Source organism: Metopolophium dirhodum, chromosome 4 (assembly GCF_019925205.1).
Source record: "Metopolophium dirhodum isolate CAU chromosome 4, ASM1992520v1, whole genome shotgun sequence".
NCBI classification, from domain to species: Eukaryota; Metazoa; Arthropoda; class Insecta; order Hemiptera; family Aphididae; genus Metopolophium; species Metopolophium dirhodum.
In genome coordinates, this window is record NC_083563.1 from 37,169,255 (window position 1) to 37,188,938 (window position 19,684).

At 31.9% G+C, this 19,684-nt stretch overlaps 2 protein-coding genes across 2 annotated transcripts in view; one reads left to right on the forward strand and one right to left on the reverse strand.

Annotated features, from left to right (window-relative positions):
- The first annotated feature begins 1,399 nt into the window (after nt 1-1,399).
- On the forward strand, nt 1,400-9,919 carry LOC132943470 (aminopeptidase N-like). Its single transcript, XM_061012483.1, has 14 exons — nt 1,400-1,528; nt 3,068-3,251; nt 3,649-3,926; nt 4,044-4,199; nt 4,317-4,628; nt 6,458-6,641; nt 6,737-7,159; nt 7,269-7,458; nt 7,553-7,833; nt 8,560-8,759; nt 8,817-8,984; nt 9,049-9,189; nt 9,277-9,358; nt 9,426-9,919. Exons 1-14 carry the CDS (start codon nt 1,521-1,523, stop codon nt 9,564-9,566), a joined length of 2,748 nt encoding a protein of 915 aa, XP_060868466.1. The 5' UTR covers nt 1,400-1,520; the 3' UTR covers nt 9,567-9,919.
- Nucleotides 9,920-10,014: 95 nt separating this feature from the next.
- The window catches only part of LOC132943472 (acetylcholine receptor subunit alpha-like), a 54,331-nt gene continuing 44,661 nt past the window's right edge, over nt 10,015-19,684 (reverse strand). The window contains exons 7-13 of the mRNA XM_061012484.1: nt 13,673-13,788; nt 11,575-11,743; nt 11,341-11,477; nt 11,111-11,257; nt 10,933-11,043; nt 10,658-10,856; nt 10,015-10,560 (exon numbers count right to left, since the gene is read on the reverse strand). Of these exons, the coding sequence (XP_060868467.1) occupies nt 10,357-10,560; nt 10,658-10,856; nt 10,933-11,043; nt 11,111-11,257; nt 11,341-11,477; nt 11,575-11,743; nt 13,673-13,788 (1,083 nt within the window). The 3' untranslated portion in view covers nt 10,015-10,356. The remainder of the gene's footprint in view (nt 10,561-10,657; nt 10,857-10,932; nt 11,044-11,110; nt 11,258-11,340; nt 11,478-11,574; nt 11,744-13,672; nt 13,789-19,684) is intronic.

The following is a 19,684-nucleotide window of genomic DNA, read 5'->3' on the forward strand; positions in this document are numbered from 1 at the left end:
TCGGTTTGGTTTACGTATAGGTATTTAATAAATCATATTATAGGTACTTCCTACATTGATAATAAGAAAAAAATAACAAATCTAAAATATTTGAACTTATGTCCAGCGGTGCTTTGTCGAGTGTACCAAAATGTGTGGTACACATTTATTTGTATTTAGTGTACCTACTAAACGTAGTTTTACCCCAAAATTGCTCAAGTATGAGTAACTGTGTATAACAATATTTTGCTACATAGATAGGTACCCACATATTTCGTAGATTTGCAGGGTTATAATATTATTATGAAATTTGAAAAAAAGCAATAACCATACAAAGATAAATAATTTCATACGAATGACCAAAGATCGATAAACAAATACTGTTATATAAATACATAACAAAAAAATTATAAAATATTTAAATAACGATTACATACGAAACAAAAGTCAATGAAGCCGAGTACACAAAATGGCAACAACTACAAAAGGTGACGTCTGCGACGGGGGTGGGGCTGTTCGATTCATTCGTAAATTGTCGTACCTATAACGATCAGTTTTTTACATTTCTTTTTATTCTTTGTTTTTTTTGATATATTTTATTATATTCAAATTATTTCTAACCAAGTGTTAGGTTAGGTTTTTTACTTGTTTTTCTTTACTCCTGTATTAGAGTTATATATTATATATATGTTATACCTTAGTCCGCTCGGCCACTCCGTCCCCCAATATTTAATTTATTGTCACTATACATTGCTAATAAAATTAAAAAATGGTTAAACTGTATGTGTGTGCATTAGGTATATCCTCTATTAAAACTGCATAATATGTAAAATATATTTATAATTTTATGAAATATGTTTGTACATAATAAACCAATGTTATTAGAGGATGCTTAGTTTTTCAAAATGGAACTGGCAACTGCTATGACAATAATCACACAATGCTTTTTATGTAAAAAAAATTATATGTGAGTATAAGCTCAACAATATTTGAGCTATACATACAGCAATAAATAATTTATTGTACTTTTAATATCATCAATATTATACATTTGTTTGAGGAATATTTATTGAAAGTTAAAGACGTTAATAATTTGGCAAAAGGCATAAAAGATTTTTTAGTTACCTAAATGTAAAATGTTTTAAAATTTCGTTATCGTTATTTCAATGACGGTATACATTCGTTTTAGTGGAATTCCCATATCTATTATATTATATTATTTTTATAATATTTTGATTAAGGTAATGCATTAAAATTATTATTATTTATGTTATTGTGCGTTAAAAATGATATGGCATAAATGATATAACCTAATCAATGATATGAACCTATGTATTATTATCAATCATATTGTATTAAAAATAATCTGGTGGTGTGCACGTACGCTATCTACAGTTTCTTGGAATCTGTCTCTTTTTATTTTCCACTATGTTTCTCTTTTTACCTGCAGCGGGTTTGTGTGAGTATATAAATTGATAGACGACGTAGGCACTAATTTCAGTAGTGATTCAATTGTTACCAGATCACCTTCAAACCAAAACATGCTCAGGTAAGTCGTAACTGCGCAATTCATAACGATTACTATAGCCATTAGCTGGAGTAGCAAATTCGTGGCAAGTGAAAATATAAAATACTTATTATATTATATTATATTTTTAACAACAAATAATGAGAAAACAATTTTTTTTTCTTATTTATATAACATTTTTCGAGGGATAAATTATTATTATAGTTATAACAACATAGTATAGGTGAACTTCAAACGTGCAGGATTTGAAGGATGTTATTGACGGGAGCTCGAATATTTAGAAATACGACTAAATAACAACTATAATAATAAATTACATTGTGACGACAATTTTATAGCTGTGAACTTTTCCCACCAACAGTACCTACTTACTACGTGGTGTAATAAAGACAACTGAAAGATGAACAACATAGTTAGTTAATTACATTTGGCACTTTGGCAGTCCTTTCGGTTGTACAACCTCTATTAGTCATCTTAAGATTTACTTCAAGTTTGTACAATTATATTTGATTTTATAAATACTTTGTACTTCTCTTCGGCATAACTTACATAAGTAGGTATGTATTACAGAATTTTGTTTTCACTAAGTTTTAACTAATACAATAAAAAATTTAAAGGAAATATCATTCAACGTCATAATATTTATGATAGGATGAATATCTAAAGATTATGTTAAAATATAATATTAAATATCTGAAAATATTTCAACATATTGTTTTACACTCTTCTGCATTATATTTTCATTATTAACTGTTCATTGGAACAGTGTTATAAAATGTTGGTTTTTCAATAAGTGACCAAAAGTTTTGATTTTTAACTTAAGATTAACGTTTTTTTGTACATTTAACTACCCATAGCAATCCGATATTCATCCAGAAGACGATAATATTTTATTATTTTATAGTATATTTTAGACAAAATGACAAATTATTGGGTATTTTAAATATCTGCACATGCCAGCGATTTCTATAAGAACTGATATACTTTGTAAAGATTGTGCACATCTACTATATCAAGTATAAAATGTGAATGTATAATAATTACATATGTCCGAGATGAGCCAACAACCGGACCGAATGTGTTATTAAAATAATTTTGAAATGATTTAATCGACCACGTGTAAACTTTATATTAATTAATCAATTAAATATAATATGTAATCAAGTTAATTTATTAGTAAACATCTTTACATAATGGAAATAAGACGTAAGCAACATATTATATTACTCGTACTCTGTGATGTTTTTAATCAGTCTTGTGACTTTTGTTTAACTATAAGTAGGTACTATATTATCAAATATTTCTTATCTATAACCTATTATTTTACCATTATGGCAAATTGGTAACAACTAACAATCATATAATTACAAATGTATTAACATAATTCTGATGTTCAGTGCAGTCAATGGAGTTCTCACAATAATAAGTATTTGGTTCAATGCCAATAAATTCTAAAATATTTTAAAATTTAGAAAATATATAAAAATATATACGTGTAAAATAATTATATTATTATTAGGTACCTATTTATGTATAAAATTGTACTTAAAATTTGTTTAGAATGAAGTTTGTGGGTTTTAAAATGATTTTTATCATCGCATTGTCCCTACTGGGACCGGTTGTTAATTCGAAAGAAACTAGCGAATTCAAATTACCTACTAATTTTAACCCCGTCAGCTATGAACTGTACGTGGATACGTATTTGGAGGATAATTTCATGTTTGATGGAGTAGTCGGTATTCGTGTGAGTACGCAACATACTATATTCGAGTAAATTATCTTACTCACAATAACTAATAATTATGTTATATTTTCAAAAAAGGCAAAATGTCTTGAAATGTATGAAATTTTAAAATAAAAACATAACATATACACGTCATTTTCGAGAAAAAAATTTACAATTTTCTGAATTTTAAAAAATATCCGAGTATACTTTCATATCATACACTGGTCAAAATAGTGCTTAATGATATTGATTTTTATTTGAATATTTTGAATTAATGAAAACTTCATAATTTTTTTACTGAATTCAAATTTCTTACTAACAACGTCTTACGTTAATTATTCCACTAAAACTAAAAAAAAACAATAATAATTTATAATAACATCACATCATGTAATATGATAATTAATGTAATTAGATGACATGCATAGAAGCTACCGATACCATAGTATTGCATTCGAACAGTTTGAACATCGATACTGAAAGTGTCGTGGTGGTCAACGGTTTTGGATTTATCTTCCCGGTGGATAGTATTTCCTTTGATCCCAAGAAAGACCTAATGTACGTCAAGTCAACCGAAAACTTCAAGCCCGGGGACAAATACGTGCTGACCATACCATTTACCGGAAACATCACCGACCAATTAGCAGGTTACTATAAAAGTAGCTACGTGGACAAGGAAAGCAATCAAACGAGGTGCGTTATTATTATATAAATATAGTGCGAAGCACACGTAATAAAAAAAAAGAAAACATATTTTTCGTGATTTCGTTCCTTCCCCTCAAACCGTCCAATTGTAATATAATGTCGTAGATGGTTAGCTGTAACACAATTCGAGCCAGCGGACGCACGAAGAGCTTTCCCCTGTTTTGACGAGCCCGCGTATAAAGCAACATTCAAGATATGTTTGGGTCATAAAAAAGGATTGACTTCGATAAGTAATATGAAATTGATGAAACAAACAAACAGGCAAGTCTAATTGATACAAGGTTCCTAAACCGTTCATCGTAAAAATAATATTATAATATTTAATTGAATAATTTTGTACGATATTATAATATAGAAAGTGGTAATTCCATGTTATAGCCCTTCAAAACCGGATTATGTTTTCGACGAATATGAGGAATCTGTACCGATGTCTACTTATTTAGTAGCATACATGGTGTCAGATTTCGTATACACTGAAGCAAATAGGGGATATGACCAAGTGAAGTTCCGTATTATATCCAGGAAGGACGCAGCCAATCAAACAGAATTAGCCATTAACTTGGGACCGAAGGTCTTGAAATACTACGAAGATTATTTCGATGAAAAATTTCCGCTGCAAAAACAAGACATGGCGGCCATACCAGATTTTTCTGCCGGTGCTATGGAGAATTGGGGACTCGTCACATATAGGTACGTAAAATGAAAATTTGAAAATACCAGTACAATATTACAATATAATACTATAATATTGAAGTGCGTCGTATTTCACGGTTATCAATATTGTATGATATTATATTATTATATATAATCATTATTCATTAATAATATAGGTACGAAAAATGTATAGTGACTGGCATTTCTAGTTTTAATTTAGTATACGTCTTCACAGATATAGTTCACATCTATATTCGTCTGTTGCCTAAAGGATTCTTAAATAAATATTTTCAGCATATGGATATTATGTACACAGAAAATTGGGACTATAATATATTAATACTGTGTAATGCCACGGGTCGTTTTGTACAAAGTACTTGCAACGAGCACCAAGTATCTCTATATTAAACATTTAGTGTAATTTTAGGACTATTCATGGTCAATCACTTAATATTGTGGTTTGGTAAAAAATCTAATATATTATTATCGTGTCTCGTAACACCGCCGCCGACGGTTGATATACAATGTGTTCAACGATAAAGATAACAAGAAGTATTTTGAACGCATGATCTTGAATTTCAATATTAGGTTTTTTACTGCATAAAAGATTTAATAATACATCTATTGTTCTGTGAATGCGCAATATAACAATTTTTTGAATCGTAGCCCTCATTTTTGAGATTGAATTTGTATTACTTTGATTTTTTTAATCATCTTTCACCCATAAAGTTATTTTCTATCTTAAATTTACTTACTCAGAGTGAGTCAAAGTTTTGATTTATGAGTGTTCTATATTTATCATATTTTTTAAAAGTCTATTAATGATTTCGTGAAAATAATATAAACTTTCTTTACTCTTAAGACACCACACCTGAGTTTTAAAAAATATACAAAATTACACGGAAAATTGAAAAATTATAGATAGATTAAAATATGATAAATACCTATACAAAAGCATAAATCAAAACTAATTTAATATAAAACTCCTGATATATCGTTCTAATAGCACTTGAAAAATATTAAAAATACATAGGCACAATTTTTTTTTATAAGCATTTAAAGTTCAAATTTTGACAAAATTTATCAAATTTATAATTTAATAATTATTTTTTAGTTAAAAATGTATAAAATGTTCAACTTTTATAGCTAAGGATTGAAAATTGAAAACAAGGCTCCACGTAAATAGGTTATATATAAATTACTTTATTTACAATAATATCATCAAATATACTTGGTAATATTATCATAGGCTGATTAACCGTTTTCGCTCAGAATCGTTTTTCTTATAGTTAGGTTATACTAGGTATAGTTAGGCTATAGGCTTAGCCTATAGTTAGGCTCGATATAATAATATCATTGAATTCAAATTTAACACCATCCATTACAGTGACCCACTTGTAACCTACTATACATCAGAGCGAAATCCACTTACCCACTTTTTTTTAATATTAGTTCAACTTACTGACTACTGTATTAATAATAACTAATAACAATATGAATATAATATAAAATATCCACACTGACAAACCAGCTCCACTCAGAATCGTATTTCGTATACAATAATATTATATCATTGAATTTAAATTAAATACCATCCATTAAACAGTGACACACTGATAACCTACTGCACAGCAGAGCGACATTTACTTAACCAACTTTTCTTATTTTAAACATTTAAACTGGAGGTTTATTATATTCTAGTTTTAACTCGTCAAAATCAGTTTTGACGAACGGGGGTTGTAAAGTATTGTCCAGTTAAAACTGGGTTTTATAGATTTAGGGTTTCAACTGTAACATATAATATTATTCAGCACCGTCGTTTGTACCAATACCCCGCCGTAAAATCATATTAAATAATTATTTAGAGAGACCGAATTGTTAATTGATCTGGACGTGGCTACAGTTGATAACGTACACGGTGTAGCCGAAGTTATCGCTCACGAACTTGCTCACCAATGGTTTGGTAATCTCGTTACCATGAAATGGTGGACCGACCTTTGGTTGAATGAAGGATTTGCAACGTACGTAGCAGCCCGTGGAGTTGATTACGTAAGTTTCATTACCACCGGACGGTTGTTAATATCTAATTTATTATGGAAAAACGTGTTCATATTATCGTTTTATATTTATTTCATACTATATAGCTGTACCCCGAATGGAACTCTTTCCAAGACGAAACCGTTCAAAACTTTTTACACGTTTTGGATCTTGATTCGCTTCAATCGTCACACCCCGTTTCGGTAGCCGTCGGTCATCCCGATGAAATAGCACAAATTTTCGACACGATATCGTACACAAAGGGATCATTTTTGTTGCACATGATGAACACGTTCCTTGGCGAGGATACGTTCAAACAAGGCATTAGAAATTACATACACAAACACAAATTTTCCAACGCCGAACAGGATGATTTGTGGAGCTCATTGACGGAGGAAGCACACCGACAAGGAACTTTGGACAAAAATCTCACCGTGAAGCAAATAATGGACACATGGACGTTGCAAACCGGTTATCCCGTATTGAAAGTCGTTCGGGATTATTCTGCGGGCACGGTTACATTGTCCCAGGTAGACTCATGAACAAAAATAATTGGAATTCTTATTATATTATGTTGATGAGATTTATTCTTTTTAAAAAAGTATTTTAATATAATACTATACGTACTTACTGCTGCAGGAAAGGTATTTAACGATCAAATCAAACGGTACGGATAATAAAAGCTGTTGGTGGATACCAATCACTATGAAAACTTCTGGGGACTTGAACCAGACAAATGCAAAATTCTGGTTGAATTGCGAAAACAACAACCTCACTACGCCATTGGCCAAAGACAACGAGTGGGTCATCTATAACATGCAGATGGCCGGTAGTTCTTATATTATTAGGGCTACTATTTAATCGAATCGTTTTAATCGTTTGATAAATTATAATATACTATATTCGTTATATGTTTTTGTTAGGTTTATTTAGAGTGTTATACGATACACGAAACTGGATGGCTATCATTTCTACGCTGAACGATCCAACCAAATACGAAACTATACCCACGTTAAACCGAGTACAGCTAATCGTTGATTCGCTTAGCTTTTCACAAGTCGGTGACATTGACTACAAAATCACGTTCCAACTTTTGAAATATTTAAAACACGAAAAAGAGTATGCACCATGGTTGGCTGCTATCCACGGTTTGGGCCCGATAAATAATTTACTGAAAAGGACTCCGAAACATGCAGTGTTTCAAGTTTGTTTAAAAGGCATTTTTTATTTAATTATTAATTATAAACGTCTGGGAATTCTACCAATGGCTATTCATTTATCCATAAATAAAAGAGTTATAACTCATACGAAAAAAATCGTTTAAGACATACAGCTTAACGTAGGAATAAAGGTATGGTTTCCTAGGCGTGACCGGTCGGGGTGACGGGGCGTCGTCCAGTGACTGTCCCCAGACCCGACAAGTCACCACGACCAAACCAAAATATTGCTATTTTCCTCTGTCCGAAACCATTTAATAATTTAAGTAACTTCTGAAAATGAGTATCGATTTAACGATTCAAGTGTTTTGTCAACTACTGGAAATTAGTATTGATTTAAATTGTCAGATCTAAGTTAGCAGAAATTTGAAATAATCGCATCATCGAGTATTGACACACTTAATTTTATCATTGTTCAGTGCAAATGTTCTTTCAGTAGACTCACAGTTACGATTCAAATTGTATACATCAAGAAGATACGCCACACCTAAAGATAAAAGAACCAAAAATATCATAATTTAGTGCACCGTACAATTTAAAACGAATTTATTTTGTATGACATAAAAAAATATAATAACGATATGCTATACTCATGCAATACAGTCAATCAACTACTATAAGTCCCGAACTCCCTGTAATTTTATTATATTTTGAATATTTACCTGTTGTTCTTGCTTGTTGTATGTACGTCGTTTAATGAAACATGGTTTCAGAACTATATGCAACGTATGTTGTCGTCTGTGTATAGCAAATTCAGAAACATGGACGTTAATATTAATGGTTTTGAAGACATACATTTTAAAAATATCGTGACTGCCGAGGCCTGCAGTCATCAAATAAAGGACTGTACCCAACAAGCTCTCGACTTGTTTAGAAAGTGGATGAAAATTATAGACCCAGACAATAATAATATGTGAGTTTTATCGAAGTTTAATTGAACTTAATACTAATTGTAATTTAAATATATTAGATTGCCTAGAGAACTGAAACCCGTTATTTACTGTCAAGCTATAAAATGTGGAGGTGTAGATGAATGGAACTTTTTATGGGAACGTTATCAGCGTTCCAATTTGGGGCATGAAAAAGAGAATATACTCTTTGCATTAGGATGTAGTTCAAGAAAATTGTTACTACATAGGTATTAATATCATTTAGGCGTAATACAGACAACACAATAATGTTTAACATTGTTTTTGATTTAGATATTTGAATTGGTCACTTGATAGTTCTATTATTCGAAAGCAAGACGCCTCCACAGTATTCTATTATGTAGCGAAAAATAATGCTGGATATTCAGTAGCAAAAGACTTTTTGTATCGCAAAATTGCAGATATATCTGAATAGTGAGTTATCATCATATTATGTAGTATGAACGAATTAAAATAAATTGAAAGTTCATATTACCTATTATTTTTATTTTATTTTTTTAGCTACCAACCTCGAGGCGATCATGTAGGTAGATATGTAAATGTTATTGGGTCTCAAATGAAAACTAAAGAAGAATTAGAAGAGGTAATTAATAGAACAATTTATATTTTTAAAAACCAAAAGTTTCATTCAAATGTTTTTTTTCTTACAGATTCAATCATTTATTAATAAATCATCAGGCTACTTAAAAGGAGCTGATTTGGTTATCAATCAGACAATTGAGACTATTAAGAGAAACACTGAATGGACTTCGAAGTTTTATAATAAAATTGTAAATTACATGGTACAATAATTAATAATGTTATGAGTGAGTGCCTGAACACAGTTTGATTTGTATTAAAAACTGTACAGTTTTTGGCCACTTTGACATAATACCTATTACATAATATACTAGAAATATTAAGTTATTCATATTTTAACCATATGCTTTTTTTCGTAATCTGACGTAGTTACACTTTACCTTGAGTTGTATCACAAGATGAAAGTTTCAGATCAGGATAATTTATTGGATATCTGAATTAAATTCGTCATATTTAAACGTCATCAAATATATTCATTTATTTTTCACAAGTTAACATAATTCTATGTACATATAACTATGAAGTGTTATTACTTTCTTTTAATATAATAAATAATAACATGAATTATATGTTTCTTTTTACAAGACAAATAATATTTGAGAAAATTAATATTTCTCTTACAACCAATTCAGGTCCTATTTTATGGTTTTTTTTTTTTAAATAAATATATAATATTATACTGCTCATAAATATTTGATTTATAAACAAATTATCTAAAAATATCTATCTATTTGATTCACTAATTTTGAGAACATGAAAATAGTATCTAATATCAGAATTGACACTATTGTACATATTACGACCAGCAGTCCTCGATTTGTTGGTCCCTCATCCCGCATTTTATTAACTATAATGCTTATAATATATATATGTGTATATTATATATGTGTTATAGCCCAATTGTAGTGGTGGTTGTAGGACTCTACCGTTCGCTCTTCCGGACCATTGTTGGATGTCACTGACTTGTCCAATGTTGACCATATTGAGCAATAATTATCGTCTTTACATAATGTTATTATAATTCTGTTTCACTGTTGGTGTATGGGCGAGTATTTCCGACAACCGGACATTGATTGGCAACCGATTGTCATACAGAGTGGGTGCCTGTAGGATTATCCCTGCAGATCCCATGGTCACGGCCAATGTAAATATCCACAAAAACAACCTATCCAGCACCATCGCCACATATTTCCAATCTTCTTTAATCTTAAACAAATTTGAAACATTTGTATTTTAATATTCAAGTTTAAACGTTCAAGCTGAATCGGCAGTTATTCAAACAATAATTGCATAATATATTTACCTTTTTCTCTTCTTCTTCTTTTTTGATGTAATCAGCTATGTACGCAGCGCCCTCGACGGCTTTATGGAGTTCTGGACAATCGTGCCAATGTTTTCTACCCTTAGGAACTGGGCCATTTTGGTTTGTTTCGGATGGGCTGGTTAACGCTATTATTGGACCGTGAATCTCGCAACAGCCAATTACACCGCTTTCCAAATCCCTATGGATATAAACACAAGGGTCAGATGATAAAAAATGTAATTAGTGACTAGAGTACTTTTTTAACTAAATTATACCTGGCAGGAAATACATCGTTGCTATGCAACAACTGATCAGCTGAATTTTGATCTCTAAGCTCAAGCCCGTTGCACGTCCTCACCATAATACGATGACATGTTCCCATCAGACTAAATCAATACATTATTATTATTATTATTGGAACCATACTTGCACACATTATAATTACACGATTACCTCTTCCTTTCCATTTGGTAGTGAGGTCTTCTCATGATTAACATTCTCGGTAGAATGTGAATGAATACCCGGCGGACCCATGGAGACATTACGTGTGTAGTAGGAGATCGGAAATGTATATTTAACACAACGACTGTCACACATATACTGAAAAATCAATTGCAATCCTTGAGAAAACATGTTACGTAGCCTACGTCGTACACTTATCGTAGTATCGATAATAAGCTCACCTGAGCGTGTCAAGTATCATTGTAAATAGTACAAATTTACCCAAAAGTGGCACGACTAGTGATGTGGGCGGAATGATTTCGGCTAGCAGCAGAAAGAACACGGTCAGCGAAAGAAGAATCGAAATACTTAAACTAACCTAAGATTAATTTCGTGATATTATTATTTATGTTTGTTTTTTATGTACGCTGTGCATGTTATAACTTATAACATACGTATTTTCAATAGTCACTTACTTTTTCGTTACTATCCGATGGAAGGTAAAACACAAGTATCGTAAGAAACGATATCCCCATACAAGGTATGATCAAATTCACCGTGTAAAATAGCGTTTTCCTCCGCATCGTGATATTGAATGTAATGTCTAAGTATGGTTCTTCGCAGCAAGTATAATACTTCTCATTTCTGTAATATGAAAAAAATATAATACATCTGTTTAAAGTCAATGAAAAGAGCATTCGATTGTTAGCGTTGAAAATAAACGCTACGATCAAAACAATAGATTCAGCCTACACCTACTTTATTTATAGCGCCTATGCCAAGAGAAAACCATACCAATAATTAAAAATTATACGATGGTCCCAAAAGTTTCATTAGCTTTAATGCATAGGTACAATGGTACAAACTACATAATATGTGAGGTGGGTAACAGTAAAATTAACGAGATACACATTATACTATAAATATGACGTTATATACAAATGTTATATATTATACAATATAGGTACACAATACGCATGCAGGTATGTAACATACAGGGGTTTTAGAAATTAATAGATAAATCATTGCACTGAGTGTCCGAGGAGTATGAAAATATTTGTCACATTGATAATCAAAATATACTTATACATATACTGGTTGTTGCTTAACTCAAAAAATCAAAAAAAAAATCGAAAAATGTTAACTATCTACTTCAGTTAAGAGAAATCATATTTTATTGACTTTAATTCAGGTATAACGTTTCTTTTTATATAAGTACTTACACCAATAGACAGTATTTTTTACATTTTACATGTTTGGTGTTCAATCGGTATTTTTAATTTAACTTTCATGATATTATCTTACATAATAACGATACTTTTGAGTAGTTAGGATTTTTTTCCTTTAAGAAGTTAATTTTAAACGCTATAATAGATGAAAAAAAAAAATAAAAAAACGTGTTCATTTAGTTCTGTTTTTGACAATACTTAGCCCACATAGTGTTTTTATATCAATATTCGATGCTTTTTTCATATTTATGTAAGGAAAAATTGTTGTGAACAATAATAAATAATGATTAATCTAAAAAAATACGGAGGAATTTCAATGTACCTACTCCATCAAACAGACAATACAAAATTGTGTTTAGACTTTTATTTTACTTGGAATAAATACGGTAGACAAAAGTGGCATCATGTAAGTCTAACCGCTTAACTTCTGTAAAATAATATGTAATGATAATAGAAGCAATACAACTTTAAGACGTGCACAAATTTACGAGCCACGCCAATTATTACATTCACTTCTATAGTTCTATGCAGTGTTGGGTAATAACGTAACGCAAATTACAAATTACAAATTGCTGTAACGCGATCACTTTTCTGTAATGCAGCAGTAATTTCATTAAATTTTACACAAAGTAACGGTATTGTAACACAATTACTTTTTAAAAGTAATTTTTATGAAATAACACATTTACGCGTTATTTTCCATGTTATTAAAATAATAGTTTTCAATGTAATATTACAAAAACAAACCGATATGATATTCCAGAAAAATTAAAAATCAATTATATTTATTTTCGATTCCGATAATAGTTAACAATATTATAAAACATTCCAAGAATGTTTACTTTATTAGCAAAAAGTTTGGTTTAAATATAAAATTGAATTAAAATTAATTATGATTTCTGAGTTTTTAACATACAGGTGAGATGAGTACATTTGTACATAATACTATGATAGGTCTGTTATTACTAGGTGTATGATTGTAAAAAATATACATAATAGTTGAATCATATGAGTTGATATATGGTTAAAAAAATGATGTTATCAATAATAAAAAAAAGTAAAGTTATTTGTAACGGACTACTTTATTAATGAAAGAGTAATGTAACGTGATAAAAATAATTTTAGGTAACGCAAATGTAATTTAACTAAAAATATTTGAAGTAACGAGTAGCGTATAATTTCTTCTTTTTTTTTTAAAGTAATTTACCCAACACTGCTTCTATGTAGTTAGTATACTATGTAAATAAAAAAGATAATAATATAACATACCTAGTTATAATAAAATTATGCTAATTAACATATCATGTGGATATTATATAATATATATAATAATCAAAAGGCTAACCTTATTGCTGGAACCTCTAAAATATCCCATTCGACAGACGCGTAAAATTCGGATAAATCAACACCGACGTCTACAACTCGTGAACCACTGACTTCATTTGCATGTCTCAAATCCACCTAAAAGTTAATATTTTTTATAAAACGACATAATTTGCACGTCTGCATGTCTTAACCAAAGCGTTTTTGGCATTATACACATTTTTTGAATACCAACAAACAAATGTTATAATATATTATAAAAGGTGACAATTTAAGGGTGAATACTTGTTTTCTTTAACTGTTAACGTTCTTGGAAATATTTTTTTACAAAATTTGAATAGTAATTACAAAACACTATTTTTGAGTAATATTTTAATTTTGACTTTTTTCATTGTTATGATTGATAATTAGCTTTTCACTTTTTTGAATGGAAGCATAGCTACATTTTAATTTTAATATTATGAATAATTTTTATGAGAACTTAATTTTAAACGTGTTATTGATTAGTTGGTTGAGCCGAGTGTAGTGGCATTGGAAAACCAAGAAAAATGTTTGCCCACTTGCCCACTCATAAAAACTTTTAATAGTTACTAAAAATAGGTAATAATATAAAAGTATAACCAATTAACTTTTCGTTTGAAATACGATTTTTACACATTGAAATTTACAAAAAAAAAATAAATATTTTTCTTCAATTGAAAAAATGTATGTTATCATTCAAAATCGTAAAATCATAAAAAAAATTCCAGCTGAGATTCTAGGTGCTTACAAAAAAGCCATATTACTTAATAACGCAATATTTAGACTCTCGTATTTTGAATTTTTCAATATTATAGACAATTTTTACGAATAATTATTATGATTACCTACTAAATCAAACAAACCACTAGATATTCCTACTTCACATGCAGACCACTACGTCCCTATTACCTCACCTTAAAAAAATATGTGAATGACTTTTTATAAAACCTTTGAATGTATATTCCCACATATACTAAGAAGCAATAATATACTTCCACCTACTCAATTTAGTTTCAGTCCTAACTGTAGTACGATATACATCAGGTTAACAGAGTAGTTGAGGCTATCCCTACTTCACTCGAAATAAACCGTCATTGTACTGGTGTATTCTTAGACATATTTCATACTTTCCATACTTAGGCATCCTATTCAAACTTCCAAAATGTCTACCCCCAACGGTTTTTTCTATTAATTAAATCATATCTTACGTAATGACACATCCAAATACGACATTCTAATTAATGTAGGTGTGCCTCAAGGGGCATATAAAATAGAGATACTGCTATGAATATTCTATACTTACTATGGCAAAAACAAAAATCAATCAGACACACGCGTTAACTTATTTCACATGAAATCGCTATGTACCTACTCGCACTATACACGTGCCGTACGTGTTTTTGACCGTTATAATATTATATCTTGTGTTATACCTAATAATAATATTATAATATTTTACGTGAGTATGTTTTGAACAATTGACCGTCGTCGTATTCATTTAGTTTCCGTGGTTATATTATTATTATTGATTTGTAAAAAAATATTAAACCGTCTATGAAAAGCACAATATTCGTATAGTGTTTTGCGTTCTGTTAGATTTTTGTGATTTATTGTTCAAAAATCTGTTGTATGTTTCAATTTATATTTTCAAACATGCCTTCGCCACGTGATGCTATGCCGAGCGATCATTATGTAAGCCACGGACGACGAAGTCCGATGGTCAAGGAATGCTTGTTACTGTTGGTCATATTGATTCCACTGATCAACGGTGATACCGGAAGTCCGGACGTGCACGGCACCAGTCTGTACAAGCTGACGGACGTCGACCGGAAGATGTGGACTTCGGCCGATCGTATAGAACTCCAGTGCAGGAAGTCGGTCGGGTTGCTGATTCCCGGGGCGAATTTCAGCGACGGAGATGGCGCTGACGTAAGTTTCCTGGAGTACTTTGATGTGATCAAAGGTGAAGCCAAGAAAATCGTGTCGTCGGTGGCCAGGAAACGAGCTATGATCGCCGTCGTGGACGCCCTGGGAGGTTACCTACACACCAAGCTCTTGCCACACGTCAGACAACAGTACTATGCGGGCCGGACAACTTACTCGACGGTCAAACGGTTACACGACCTCGAGAAAAATATCAAGTGAATTTTTTTTTTTTTTTCGTAAATGTTTAAGACAGTGTTTTTAAAAATTTAAATCTATTTAAATATAATTTACTTTCGAGTAACTTGCAGCTAAGTGACCACATCATTAGAGGTAGGTAAAAACTGCAGACGGGCCTGCGTATATAATATATATATATATATATATATAGGTATAGCTAACCCGAACCTCCAATCAACCGCTTAAATGAGGATAGGTACTACTTTTTTTCTATTTTTTTCCCCCGTGACGCGTCCTGTACTATTTACATCTGATCTTGTTAGGACTTAAGATCCCGTGTCCGCTCAACCCACACGATTACCATTTACCACCGTCACACGCATCCGTTCCGACCCGTTGGGACCACTATATAGGTACAATTGTACAAATATGTTAAACAGTTGTTTATTATTATTTATTTAAGACGTTTCAAATCAAGTGTTTATAAAAAATGGATAAAATATATAGTCTTGTGCTTGAAAATACTTCACGAAATTAAACATTATTTAATATTAAAATTATTAAATATTTATTAGGTAGGTATACAATTACTGTCCGTCATTATCCTATTATCCACCTCGATGTGTATAATAATGTTTATTTGTAAATGATTTCATTGTTATTATTATGATTATACCGAAATATAATCATCATTCGCGCGGCTACCCACAGGTACATTTTGGGCACGGACGGCCGAGGTTGGGCGAGACCGATAGCGAGCGACCAGTGGTCCAGCGAGGACGTGTCGTTAGCGATGTGGCGGGAAGCCGAACGGGAGTCACGAACGACGGTTAGGCCCGGTGACGGGTCGGCGGGACGTTGCGGTGGCGTAGCCGCGGGCCGTTACGGTTTGCTCGGGAACAACGACCCCGTTCCGTATTTTGACAACGACACGCGACCGCATTCTGTTGTTGTGCCATGGCGCCAGGGGCGGACTGTGTTGTACGGCGTCCAGGACGCCGGTTGCCATCGGACGCTGTTCGATCACCTCGCTACGGCTATGGCGGCCAACATACGCAGCCGTAGCGCCACTCTGCGTCAGTGGCTGGACGAGGCCGTTCTGCCACTCGTGACGGCTCGGACCACAGACCGATGGTATCCGGCCCTGTGGGGCGCTACGCTCGTGGCCAGGCGTCTAAAAGACGTGGACGCCGTCACTCGTGTTGACGATCGGGGCGGTCGAGGCGGTCGGGGCCACCACCTGCAGGTGGACTGCGATTGGACGACCGCGGAGGTGCCCGGCCACAATTTTTATGCGGCCATCGTGCTGGTGTCCGCGTACGTTTGCTGGTCGGTGGCACTGACCATTGCGCTTTATCACACCGAAGTACAATAGGAACCTTTCTCCGTCGCCGTCCGACCGACTTTCGGCACTGGAACTCTATACGTTCAGCGTAAGTCCACGTCTTCCGGTCAACGTTCGTGAGCTTGTATAGGCTAGTGATGTGAGCGTCTAGACTTCCGGTAAGGCTGTCGATCATTATTATATCATATAATATAAAGTAATTGTACTTAGTATATTTCATTTCAATGACATTTTGAAGAACAAAATCAAAGTTATATGTATTTATATTTTCTCACAAGTCGTTGTAAGCCATGGACGACGATATTCGATGGTCAAAGAGTGCGTGTTCCTGTTTCTTCGTTTTGATTCCACTGATCGACAGCCTTACCGGAAGTCTAGACGCTAAAATTACCTCCCAATTTTTCCAAATAGAGAAAATCTTTATTAGTTAAATTTTGATTTTGTGGCTACATATTAATAAAATACAATAGTAATATTCTTTATTAATGATATCTAATTCTTTTGGAAAAAAAATAATAAAATGGTTCATACTGTTAAACAGAATAATGCGCTTTTAAAAGCATAATTATTTAATGTTATCCGAATAAATAATCAAATAATTTATAGGTATAGGTACATAAGAAAAAATTTAAACTTTTAAAAAAAAATTCATTATTTTAATCAAACACTGAATGTGATTAGTCTAAAACATAAAAATGAAATGTAATCAAATAAATACTATGGACTGAGACGCGTACACATTGTATTATTTTATTAAACGCTGGTTATTGTAGGTACATACTAAAATAGAAGATTAGGCTTACATAATCAATTTGGACATCAGTTGCACACCAAATTTGAAAATTATCGGCTCACAATATAAAGAAAACCCCTTCTGGGATTTTATTCATATTTTAGCTTTAGTTTGGAAAAACTAAATAATCCTCTTTGACTTATTGAACTTATTAGTATAATATTAAGTTTCTTGGTTCAGTTTTCAAATTTTTGGAGTTTTTTTTTAGTGGTTCTGTTTAGTGTTAATCGGTATATTTTACTAATTCGAATTAAATAACTCAACATAATTCTTAAAATAAAGTAAATCAAATACAATTACATAATATTTTGTACCTACTAATTAGTGATTAGTGATTACTTGTAGTCTGTAGACCTATAGTGGTTTTAAGTGTTTTATATTATCAAATGATATAAACCTCTTAATCTTTAAGTATAATCATCCTACACTAATATAATAGTATTATATTCCTACTTTTGGACTACTTATGCTTGAGCATTTTTAATACTCAAACCGTTCGTCTTGATATAAATAATAATATTTACCTTGTTATAGACCATAGTATACAATTAAATAAATAATCATTTAATGATATAATAGTCGGGAATTACTTTTGAGAATATCGAACCGTAATGCAGTTAAGTAAATTATTACCTATTCATTATTATTAAAACAAATAAAATGCCTACATTTATCTTTATATAAATATTCGGTATTAAATGTTAACAACACCGAACTAATTTCAAACTACGCTGTGAATTAGTAGTTCAAAACATGCCATTAGCAGATTGTTATCAACTTTATCTGACGTCCGAATAATGTAACAATGAAAGATTAATCTATAATAATATGTTAGAAATACTTTTAGAAAAATGTTTGTTGAAATTGTTTGGTAAATATATCAGGATAGAGTTTGGCTTGATTACTCTATTCAAATCTAACCTTCCTAAAGTTTAATTAAGTAGGTATTTAATATTTATTATATAATATTAAATTATAATTTTGTTTTTTTTTATTAAAAATGTTAAAAACAACGTGTATAATATGTGGATAAATAATTTAAAAAAATATGACCGGTGTGCAGTTACCCATATATAATCGGCTTAATCTTTATCTCAATTAGCTTTATGTAATATAATGTAGTTACGAACATACAAGCATGTGGAAGTGGCTCGACTAGATGTGTGTGTTATGTGGTGCCATTAGTAAGAAGAAAATATTTGGAGTCAAAAAGATATATGTACATAATATGAATTTACCACCAAAGCATGCTAATGAACCAAAGTTCCTCCACAAATTAATCGTACTCAATATAATGAAATGTTATCCATGGTGTACCAGTTGTAACAGTACACCGTTGTACACTACAAAACGGTCCGTTTCAGGACCACTAATCACAGCTCAGCATGACAAAACAATCAGTTAGAATAACTTCGCGCCCTCATTACAGAGCCCCAAGTTATTCCACACCCTCAACAACAAAGGCTACATGTAAAGAGATCGAGACGCGTCGAACAACACCATCCCTAAATCCATAGCCCCAAAACTGTGCAAGCAATACCACTTCCCGTACCGACCGTATACACAACAGCCACGGCGGCAACACGCGTGTTTACTAGTCGGTACGGGTTACAGTATATACATATACCGTGCGCTTTTACCACACCAGTATCAGTCTTCCATCAACCTTCAAACCATCCACAGCTCAACCATTAGTAGACCCGAAGACCCGAAGACCCGACAGCCTACAAGCCAAGACTACTACAGCTGCCAACAGACAAACGACGACCTGC

Bases quoted from the DNA above. Each gene is read 5' to 3' on its own strand.
- LOC132943470 (XM_061012483.1), top strand. The intron at 7,459-7,552 runs GTAGTTCTTATA...TGTTTTTGTTAG, and splicing joins CTATAACATGCAGATGGCCG to GTTTATTTAGAGTGTTATAC. The intron at 8,760-8,816 runs GTGAGTTTTATC...TAAATATATTAG, and splicing joins GACCCAGACAATAATAATAT to ATTGCCTAGAGAACTGAAAC.